This window comes from Drosophila innubila (assembly GCF_004354385.1).
Source record: "Drosophila innubila isolate TH190305 chromosome 2L unlocalized genomic scaffold, UK_Dinn_1.0 4_B_2L, whole genome shotgun sequence".
In the NCBI taxonomy this organism is placed as follows: Eukaryota; Metazoa; Arthropoda; class Insecta; order Diptera; family Drosophilidae; genus Drosophila; species Drosophila innubila.
The window spans coordinates 22,008,086-22,019,245 of NW_022995372.1; the positions used below are offsets into that span (position 1 = coordinate 22,008,086).

General features: G+C 36.5%; 1 protein-coding gene across 1 annotated transcript in view; it reads left to right on the forward strand.

Annotated features, from left to right (window-relative positions):
* The first annotated feature begins 295 nt into the window (after positions 1–295).
* LOC117781226 (histidine-rich glycoprotein-like) overlaps positions 296–11,160 on the forward strand; it is an 11,421-nt gene continuing 556 nt past the window's right edge. Inside the window, exon 1 of the mRNA XM_034617980.1 lies at positions 296–373. Within this exon, the coding sequence (XP_034473871.1) occupies positions 296–373 (78 nt within the window). The remainder of the gene's footprint in view (positions 374–11,160) is intronic.

Genomic DNA, 11,160 nt, shown 5'->3' on the forward strand with positions numbered 1-11,160 from the left:
TTATAATTGGATGGGAAAAAGACCAGTCATCAACTTCATTAACTGAAATACAAATGGTTGAATGAAACGCCCGGTAACTGGACCTCAATGTTAAACAACAATATCAGGCGACAGGATGTGGCAGTTAACAAGTACGTAAGGTAGGTGTGACCGTACCCGTATTGGGAGTGTATCCTGGACCCGAACACGGACCCTGACACCGGACACAGGTCCCAAAACAAGCCGGACTGTAGGGAGAAGCGCCAGTAAAGCGTATGTGACAAAAGTAGGATGAGCTGTGGAAATGCCACATGTTATGGTAGGAGAGGATGGAGAGGAGGGTGTGACCGTACCCCGAGTGCTGTCAAAGGTCTACCGACTTCTGACGGTCTTTGTAAGCTCAACAAACTGTTAGCGCATACACATGTGTGTCTGCATAGTGTATAATCATGTACCTCAGTCTTTTTTGGATACCGACGAGTACTCAGTGTACTCGGTGTACGAGCTGTAAGTGAATAAGTATGTGCGCTAAAGTTCAGTCAACCACATTAAGTATTTAAGCACTCAGCTCAGCACCACGTTCAGCAGTCGTTGCCTCAACTGGCCAGAAAGAACAACGAATATTCACATTTACACTCGTATTCTTATTCGCATTCGTATTCACACACACATTCACATTCGCATCTCACTCCAGTTATTTGGCATTTTGCATCGCTTGGTTAGCATTTTTCCAGAACAACGAATACACTTTGAGGTAGCTTTTCCGCTAATGAACGCATTAGACTAGGCTCGTATGGCTAAGTATATCGCACTAAGCACTTACACCTTGTTGCCGGCTTAGTTCTATTCCATGCACTTTGCTTCTTAATGCCTCCCCCCCCTCCCTCTTCACAGCACCCTTTCAGCACCTCCAGCTGCCTCTTTTATTAAGTACTTTACATGGCGCATTCTTTTTCTTTGCTTTTTGCCATCGACATATTTGGGTTCACTTTGGGCACAATTAGAGACATGCTACAGTTAGGTACATAAGTATGTACATGTGCAGGTACGCTGAATTACACAACGTTTGAGGTTAAGCGGATTTTGTAATTATCCGACTCAGACTCAGGCAAGCTTGGGCAAACCAAATGCCAAAGAGCTCTCTTCTCCCCTCACCAGGGTGACTCTTGACACTCTTATTTAAACTGATACCTGATTCCCTCCCTTTGGGGTTTTATAGAAGGCATAAAGACTGGTAGCTAAAAATAAAATTCACGTTATTTAATATTAAGTTAAATATTTTGTATTCATCCAAATAATTTTAAAACTTAGCAATAATTTAAAAACATTTATTTGAAAACGTTTTTTTTTAATCACTATAAAAACATAAGAATATAATAGGTATGAATTAAAGTAAACTCAATTTAAATGATATATAAGAGCATTAAATATTATATATTTTATTCAATATTCTATTGAATGTACCAAAAAAAAATTATAATTTTTTTTAAATTTAAAAAAATGCTTTTTTAAAAACCAGTCTGTGTACAGCGTTAAATCAAAAGCGAGACTTTTGATTTATTAAAGTGAATTTCACAAACTTGTACAAGTTTGATACAATTCTGATACTCAGCTATTTATATGGGTAATGTAATTACCTGCCACACCCTGTTTCCTCCATTGCCCAAGTCAGATTCCAAACATTTTCATTTGCACGTGCGATTGGAAACGAGGTTGGGGTAACTACGGGTAATGCAAGAACAGTTAATAAAATCTAATATGCTTGCCACAAAATGGTTGTTTGGGGTTTGTAATTATGCACGTTAATTTACCTCCCTCCCTCGGTTTGTACACCCCTCCTCCTCCTCCGCCCATGATTTACCACTAATTATATATGCAGCCCGAGCATAAAGCCTGAATAAAGTTAAATCCAGTTGTATACAGAAACCGAAAACCCCAAAACTTGTGCATTACTCTGCTGCCCGAGTGCCTGTTGGAATCCCTTCCCCTTCACCACACTCTCCCCTTTTCCCCATTCCTGTTGTCTGTCTGCTGGTACTTATGAAATTGTTCATTCCATTTGTGTGGCCGCGTGGAAATTTTCATTTTATTGGCGCCGGGAGCGCTGTCTCGTTGATAACCCCACCACAACATACCAAAATCCTATAAGTAATTGTCAACGTAGTTCGGTGTCTCTCTCCTTCGCCTGATGCCTTCTGCCTTCTGCCTCTTTCTCTATCTCTTTCGCTCTCGGTTGCCTCATTCCATTTGCATTTATATTAATTAAGCGTCGCTGGAGCTGCCTTCCTGTCGTCGTCTAGGTTGTTATCTTCCCTGCTATCATCGAGGACGTCTTTGCCTCGGTTGTAGTTGCTTCTGTGGCTTGTTTTACAAGTTCTTGGGCTTAGACTTCGGCTATGCCCTCCCCTCTCTTTATGCAAAGCCAAGGCAGACGTTTTAATTGCTCAAAATTGATGATAATTAAGCCAATATACATATTTGTACATCGATTGAGGGAGGGCACTGTTTTCATTTGAGCATGTTGAAAATGTTAGCATATTGATTATGCATTTGTTTCACTGTCATACGCTTATTGCTTTTCAAAGGATTATTATGTCCTGGATATGAGATTAGCTTATTTGTTATTCAAATTTTGCTTCAGCTTAGTCAATATTTGCCTTCCAGCGCACATTCTGATCTCATAATATTGTTGATAAAGTTGCCAAACTTGCCAAACTTTTCCTCAATTTCCACTTATTGATATGGCGCCTCCTACCCCTTCCCTTAAGCCTACTCCAACACCTTTCCTATATTAATTAATTAGTATGTGAAACATGCAATTACTTTTATCATAAATAATAAAAGAATCTTCAGAAAATCATTTAAATACTGTGCACAGGAAATCTGGCGCTTCACGCACCTTCCCTTCGTTTGAAAATACTGGAATAGAAATTGCCACATAAACATATCAGACACAATAAAATTCAACTCATAAATTTCTGAAACTCCGCACCCACGACAAAAGATATAAAAATTGTGTCATAATAATAAATTAATTTTTTTCTAGAAAAATATTCTCAACTCCCGAGACTTCCTGGGCTACAATAAAAAAGAGGGAGAAAAAGACATTTAAGCTATTTTGCCTGTAGATTTTATGATGTATTTTATGGGTTTTTATTGTAATTACGTACAAATTTGTGTGCGTTTTTTTGGGTATTCTACGAAGTCATAAAAATATGATTTTCATGCAACCAAAATGAGATAAGCTGAAACAAGCCCCACACACGTACACGTATACGGGAGTGGCGAGTGTCGCACGACCCGAGGTCTCCCTCATAGACCCTAGGGTCTATAGAGACAAGGTATATATTGCCAGTTATCACGTGCATTATCAGCGACTCTTCATCTACATATCAAGTGAGTAAGCGTGTGCACCTCCTTCACACTTGGCGCCAACGACTTTCATAAGTGCCACTAAAATTATGCTCCAAACACGTTTTCTGCATTTGGCGGCGCTGACAACTCGAACCTAAATAAAACATAAAACACACAACAAAACTAAGTCCAAACGGTGCTACAGTCAGCATACTGACTGTCGGAAGACAATGCTTACTATCCAAATCAGTCACTTCTAAAAAACTAAATAATATTTACATTACCATAAACTCTTATATATTAAATTTGTCGCCGCTCAATTTGCTTCCGATATAATTAAAAATTTTATCGGCACAGGAACACCACGTGGAGGCCAATACACTTAATGGGTCCTTTTCAAGAAACTTTTAGGGACCTTCGAGTCGACTTGAGTGGCGTAAAGAACCTTTAAAGTTCCCCAAAATGGTTTTATCTGCTATCTACAGATAAAAGTATGCATATATATATATCTATATATATGTATATAGCAATAAAACTAAAATAATAATAATAATAATATAATAATAATAATAATAATAATAATAATAATAATAATAAAACAAAAATAACAGATTATTTAAATATAATAAAAATAAATATTCATATATAGCTTTAAGATTAAATATAGTAAAAATAAAAAAGTAATAAAACAAAATATCAGATAATAATACAAAATAAAAAAATATTTTCAAAGGATAAAAATAATAAAATTGAAACGCTAAAATCCATCATCTAAATCTCACTACTTCGGACACTAACTAAAATTCCACTATGGTAAAATATTTGTCATCGCAATCAATGTATTGTATCACAATTGGTTGTAGACGAATTCAAATCTAAGAGGGACTCATATCCTAATCTACATAAAAATTCATAAATTCTATCACTAGATCCTCTGAGAGAGCGTAAGCACAGATTAAAATCTCCTAAAACTAGCATTCATATATATAAACATGCGTTTATGCATATTTGGCTATGTTAAGCATAAGTGAAACCTAAACTGAGAGAATAAATTAAAACTGCATGTTAAACATGCTAAATGTTAAATCAAATAGTAAAATAATTGAAAACCAAAAAAAGACAAATTTACTAAAAACATACATTTACACAGTAAATTTATAATAAACATGAAATTAACATAGAATTTTAACTTAACCAATGTAAAATTATTTAAATGAAATTTTTAAAGATGTATTCAATATTAAATGTCAGTATAACATTCATAAATAACAATTTCAATAAATTGTAAAAATTAAAAAAAAAAGCTTAAATTCAGCTGGAAAAAAAGTTGTTCCCGCCGGGAATCGAACCCGCGACAAAATTGCAAAATTTTCAAAGACAAAGGCTCAAAGTGTTGAGCCACTCTCGCACTTATGTCTTTATCCTCCTAAATGGCCATATTGCTTGTTTTAGTGCTCAATTTAAAAGTAAAAGAAATAATTTATATTTTAACATTTAATGTTAATATTACATTTTAAATAAGCACTGAGTTTGTTTTAATATAAAATGAAATTGAATTCGAACATAAATAAATTAAAATCTTTCGCCTACGGCGGACTCGAACCCACGAGCACTGTCCGACTCCGCGACTCAGTGAACACTGCGCCACCGAAGCTCACGTCTGAATGGACGCCAATTTGTTATATAATATGATAATATCATTTTTGTTTTATCAAGATATTCAAGTTTTAATTACTGCCAACGCGTCAACAGAATTTAACAGCAAAATTTATTATTTGAATATCTTCGCTATTTACTGTGCGATCAGAATGAAATTTTCAGCAAAAATTTAGGACAATTATATCTTCATCTGTGCAAAATCTGGAATTTCTGGCTTTCAAAATGCTCTTATAATTTGGATATGAAATTTTCAATGTCGATTTGCAGGCGGTTAAGGGGGCGTGGCTGATTTTTGAAACAAACTTGATCTGCCTGCAGTATAGAGGAACCTACATACCAAGTTTGGTGTCTCTAGCTCTTATAGTCTCCGAGATCTAGGTGTTCATACAGACAGACAGACAGACAGACAGACGGACAGACGAACAGACAGACAGACGGACATTGCTATATCGACTCGACTATTGATGCTGATCAAGAATATATATACTTTATAGGGTCTGCCACGCCTCCTTCTACCTGTTACGCACATATTCGGTAAAACAAACCCAATAGACCCCTGTACTTTTTTTAAGTACGGGGTCTAAAAAAACAAAACGAACTGAACCAAGGCATAATAATTACATGAAATTTTCGTGGAAATTCAGAACACAACGAAAAGCCTTCATACTTGCCACACTACGTGGCATAATTAAAATAAAATGCACTTTAGTTGCAGGGGAAGTGGCAACTGGGGAGTGAATGCACACGCGCAATGTTCGGCACGCTTCCATAGTTGGTTTAATAAATGCTAATGTATTTAATGTTTCTCTTCTTTTTTTTATGACAATACTTAAGTAGTTGTAATTTCTGGAAATCATAACCATGAATGAACGGAGGAAATATAATGACTTAACTTCCTAGTGAGTTACCTGCCTATGGTCTATTGTTCTGCCAATCGTGGAATGGCCGGAAAGCGAGTGCAGCTTGTAGAGTTTCCAAGACCGGTTGGTAAATGAAAAACCTTTTGATATAAATTAACAAAAGAGTTATTATTAAACATTTCTAAAGCAGTTTAAAATCTAAAGTAATTGATGAACATTTAAACAGATATATCACAAGAAATACATGTTACTTAAAATACAAGTTAAAAATTCCCAAATCAGTTTAATGTTATAAATATTTGATGGATATTTATTCAGATAGAAATGTTTGGGAAATAAAACTGCTAAATCTTAAATGCCAAGAGTGGTTAGTTATTAAATTAATGTAATAAGAAAACATTATTCATCAACATATATTTCAATATTTCAGCAATTGAATAAACAGATGTTTGGATTTAGAAGCTTTTGAAATTTGTATAATTAGCAACTTAGGTAATTGACAAAGTGATCATGAAGATAGTTAAGTCCTTGGAAATTTTAGAAATAATTTTAACGTAAATAAATGCTAGGGTTATCTGACAGATAGTTAGAGTGATAGATAAACAAGTGAATATGTATAATAATAATTAACGTAAATAAATGCTAGGGCTATCTGACAGATAGTTAGAGTGATAGATAAACAAGTGAATATGTAGATAGGAAAAATAATTTCCTATACATTTATTTCTTTAAAATTTCAAAGCCTCACCAACTGCTTGGCTATACTGTCAGTTCAGTTTCAGTTCGCGCATTAGATCAATGGACCGACATTTTTGATGATGGGGCCCCATTTGATGAATGGCAACTAATTGGAGAGCGCCCCGAGTGTCCTGTTATTAGCCAAGTGCCTGCCTTTCACTTTAATCAATTCCAATACCAATTTCAGGGCGCAAAAACCCGTTATTTGTGCAGCCCTAAATGCTGGCCATAATGCCATGCAGACCACAAAAAAGGATGGCCATTAAAAAAATACTATATTCATATTATAGAGTGAAAGGCGTTTTGGGCCAAGTCAAAAACGTGTGCTAAATCGCTGATGACTATGCGGCGCCAATGGGCCAATTAGCTATAAACTTGGCTAAGAGACTTGAGACTATTTTATTTTGACTTCCGTTGCAAGTCTGCGTTTTCGGCTAAATGTGAGACGTTAATAATTCTTTACCGAAATTTGTTTGCATAGAATTCCAGTGGCATCCTTTTGATGTGGAAGGAAGGCAGAAGAAAAGGTGTTGGCCGACTATACAACTGGTTTTGTCTGCTCTGGCCGGGACTGTCTGCCAATTTGGCACGTAATTTAATATTAATTTGTTAAACTTCATAAAGGCGCCTCCCACAACCGAAGAGTCAGCAGAGAAGAGAGGAGAATGAAGGAGAACCATCAAAATAAGAAGATTACAGCTCACCGCTCGTTAGTCGTCTTAAACGTTTTCATTGTTATGCGTTGTGGCAACGCCTCACTGAATCCCATTCCGGTACGGACTCTGAAACTCCATAGACTCCATCGACTCGATCTCCAACTTCATCTTCATTTCCAGCTTCGACTTAGTCTGAATCTGTGGTCTTCTGGGCGCAGCGTCTCTTTCATGTTTGCTCGATATAATTATGTGGTGAACCCACTCGTAGCTGTCGGCCCTGTCTGAAATCATCATCATTGCCCCGTGGGACGCGATGGCTACGTTGAGGACGACGACGGCGGCGCTGCCTGATTGTTATGTATTTTGATAGGTTTCAACGAAATCAGCGCCCTAATAGCTAGTTGCATGCGAAGTGCCTCTTGCCTCATGCCCCATGTCTCATGCCCCTTGCCAATGCCTTTAATTATTGAGCAGTGTTCGACAAGTGATTATACGGCATTTGTGTCGTGAGATGAGGGTTGCTCCTCAACGCCTTGCCTTCAAGGCCTTCATGCACCATGCACACCGCTCACACACGCACACACACGCACACACACGAACACACACACACACACACGCACGCACGCACGCACAGACCAGAAGGAGAAGTGTATCTCAAGGGCAACACCACTGCACAATCTGTGCTCGATGATTATGCTTTTAGCTTAGTTAAACGCCATAAACCGATGGCCAAAGAAACGGTTTCTCAGAATGAATTAGCCAAGTAAACCAGCTAAGGATTGGACTTATCTTCGAGCTATAAAATAGTCAGTTCTATATATGGTATTTAAAAAATATCTTAAAGTAAAGCAGTCCGATCTAATGATCACACGGAAGTTGGCTAAGGATTAAACTAATGGAAATCACTGCAGACGGCAGTTCACGCTAGTGACGAAAGCAGCACAAAGAGTGCGAAAGGCGACTAGCAATATATACAGCGAATTTGGAAAATTTGCTACGACTGTCCGATCGGATCGAGTTATATAACGATCGAAAGATGTAGTCATAACTAACAAAATAGCATACTATAACTTTGGCTAGCTCACCTGTTGCATGAGATAAGACTGTGGCAAAAAATTAAAACCACAACACTTCCGTACCATAGAAGTTACAGATATGTAAATAGCGTTTCTTAAAACTTTTTTTCAAAAGTACTCAGGTAAAATTTTACAGGTGAAATAAGGTTTCAAACTTACATTTTGGCGATTATGACAAAACGGCTCTTTTTTAATGTATATATTTTGTTGTAAATTTATATATTATATTGAATATTGTTATTACAGGTGAAATAAGGTTTTAAACTTACATTTTGGCGATTATGACAAAAAGGCTCTTTTTTAATGTATATATTTTGTTGTAAATTTATATATTATATTGAATATTGTTCATCACAAAATTGGATATCAGAAATTTTGCGGCATGGAAAGACTTTCGTCACTAGACATTTACCTCGTCAAGAGTTTTTTTTAGAAGATATATAGATCACAGGTACGAAGAAAACTTTTCGTTAAGCTATAGGAGTAGCCAGTCCTATAGCTAAAATCTAAAGTCTTAAAATATATAGAAAATAAATAAATATACTGTTTGTAAAGAATGTAGGCTCAAGACTGCAATTATCTCTAAGCTGTAGGTAAAATCAGTCGCACAGTTGTTAAATAATGAAGTGTAGTTAAGCAGTTAGATCTATTTATCGAAGCGAAAGATGCTTAGGATCAGCCCAAGGTTATGTAATTCTCAATAAGTGCTACCTAAAACCACACGGCACATTCAGCCATCCATCAGCTACTGTTTCGAATGACAGACGTTTTGCTAAACAAACAACACGAGCTGAGGTCGAGGCTGAGCTAGAGAGGCTTAAGAAAATCAGTTTGTCGGAAACTGCAACAAATTGCATAAGCGTCTCAGATTTTTATGGCAAGGACATGCCCACCCAAATGACAGGAACGACACAGCGCGACCCGGAAAACCGAAACAGAGAGAAATATCGCAACGGATACAAAAGGACCTAAACAAAAAAGGACAAAAGGATATACCCGACCATAAAACATTTGTGTCCAAAAAAAAAAGAAGACAACGGCACATAAATTTTCGGATTCGGGTTCTTGTTTTGCCTTTGCTGAGAAATAAAATCCATTTATGGTTACGCTTATGGTTCAATTAACACTTTCAATGGCAAGGAGAGAGCCAGACAGACAGTTAGACAGACATCTCCAAGACCAAACCGGAGAGATTCAGATAGATATCTTGAGAGTGTGAGTACGTGAGTGCACAAAGAGATACAGAGGATGTCATAAATTTCAAGTGTAACACCAAATGTTCATTTCCTCTCCTCCCCTCTCCTTTCACCCATCTCATTCCCCGGTCTCGACTCGAGTGTGTGCCAAGTAATCTATCTGGAGAAGATGCTCGTGTTGCGAAGGTCGTAAAAAACCGAACCCGCAAGTAATTGAAAATAATTCAAGTCGCCGATGTCTCTCGAGTAGTTTTTACGACAATAAAAGATCGGACCCGACCTAATGCAATGTGTGGCAGATTGTAACCTTCGGATAACACTTAACATCAGCTGCTGCAGCAGGCAGGTAGAACATGCTAGAGATGCACAAAAATATCTAAGATTTATCCAAGAACAGTAGTAGATGGTACCAAGTTTGCTTTAGCGATAGTTTAAACGATATTTCGAATACACTAAACTAAAGTATGACTTTCAAATTTCTCTATTTATTTGATAATTTACAAAGGCTCAAAAACTTAAGTTAATTTAAAAATACAGATTATAAATCATAAGTTTAATGTCGGATATTTAAAAATAAAAATGTAGTCTTGATATCGATTTATTTAAATTTGTAAATAAAGGTGCAATAACTCTCACCGATAGATTGTATCGTAAAACTTTTAAAGATTACTCATCTCTAACTGCAGAAATTCTACTTATCCATTTGATTTAAACATAAATGCGAACGTGCCGGCGATTACGAACTAGATTATTGATACGAGTACAACAACTAAAAAGAAATGATATCTTGCTCAAATGTAGAAAATTTCGCCGAATCAAAACACAACATGGAGCAAGTACGTGCATAGCGTACTTTACTACTATAGTATATGATGAAAGTAGTGCTACACGTTTTACGAGTTCCCCGAAGCAATTATCAAAATAAAAAAGAGTTATAATTTAACCTAGGCATTTATGAATGAATTTTTTTTAAGACTTTAGACTTGACTTAAGAGTTGATAGCATTTTCGTGGAAATGTGGTGGAAAAACGAATAAAAGTCGAGATTGTTGGACCGTTGGGCAGTTGAAATATGTTGCTGCTACTGCACTCCAAGTAAGTAGTTAAGAACCTGTTCGAAATTTATAGCTTCCGCTGGATCTGGCTCGTTTTTTTTTCTTTTGAGTCGCATATGACGAGAGTAAGTGATTTGGACCAACCACACTCTTGAGCTCTGAGCTGAGTTGAACAAACAATGAATGGAGACAGCCACAATAACAAACTACTTAAATAAACAAAATAAATGAAACCACTCCATGTTTGTAATGAAAATATGAATGAAAATGGTAAAGCAAAGAACTGTGACAATAAGGCCACAAAATGCGCACATGTGTGAGACCAGCACAAGGATCAGGATAAATACAAATAGATGGATAGTCACCAGGCACTTGAAAAAATAAACAATGACAAAAATTTCACAAAGTACTTAAATGCAACAACAGTGACAACAACTTCAGCAGCAACTACAACAACAACAACAGGAATAACAACTGCAGCTTGTTGTATTTGTATTGTAAATAGAATATGTACTTTTTCTGTTCCGGTCCAGAGGGGTTGAAACCAGCTCTTTATTTTCTTAGGATGAGAGACGACTCGACGTTGCA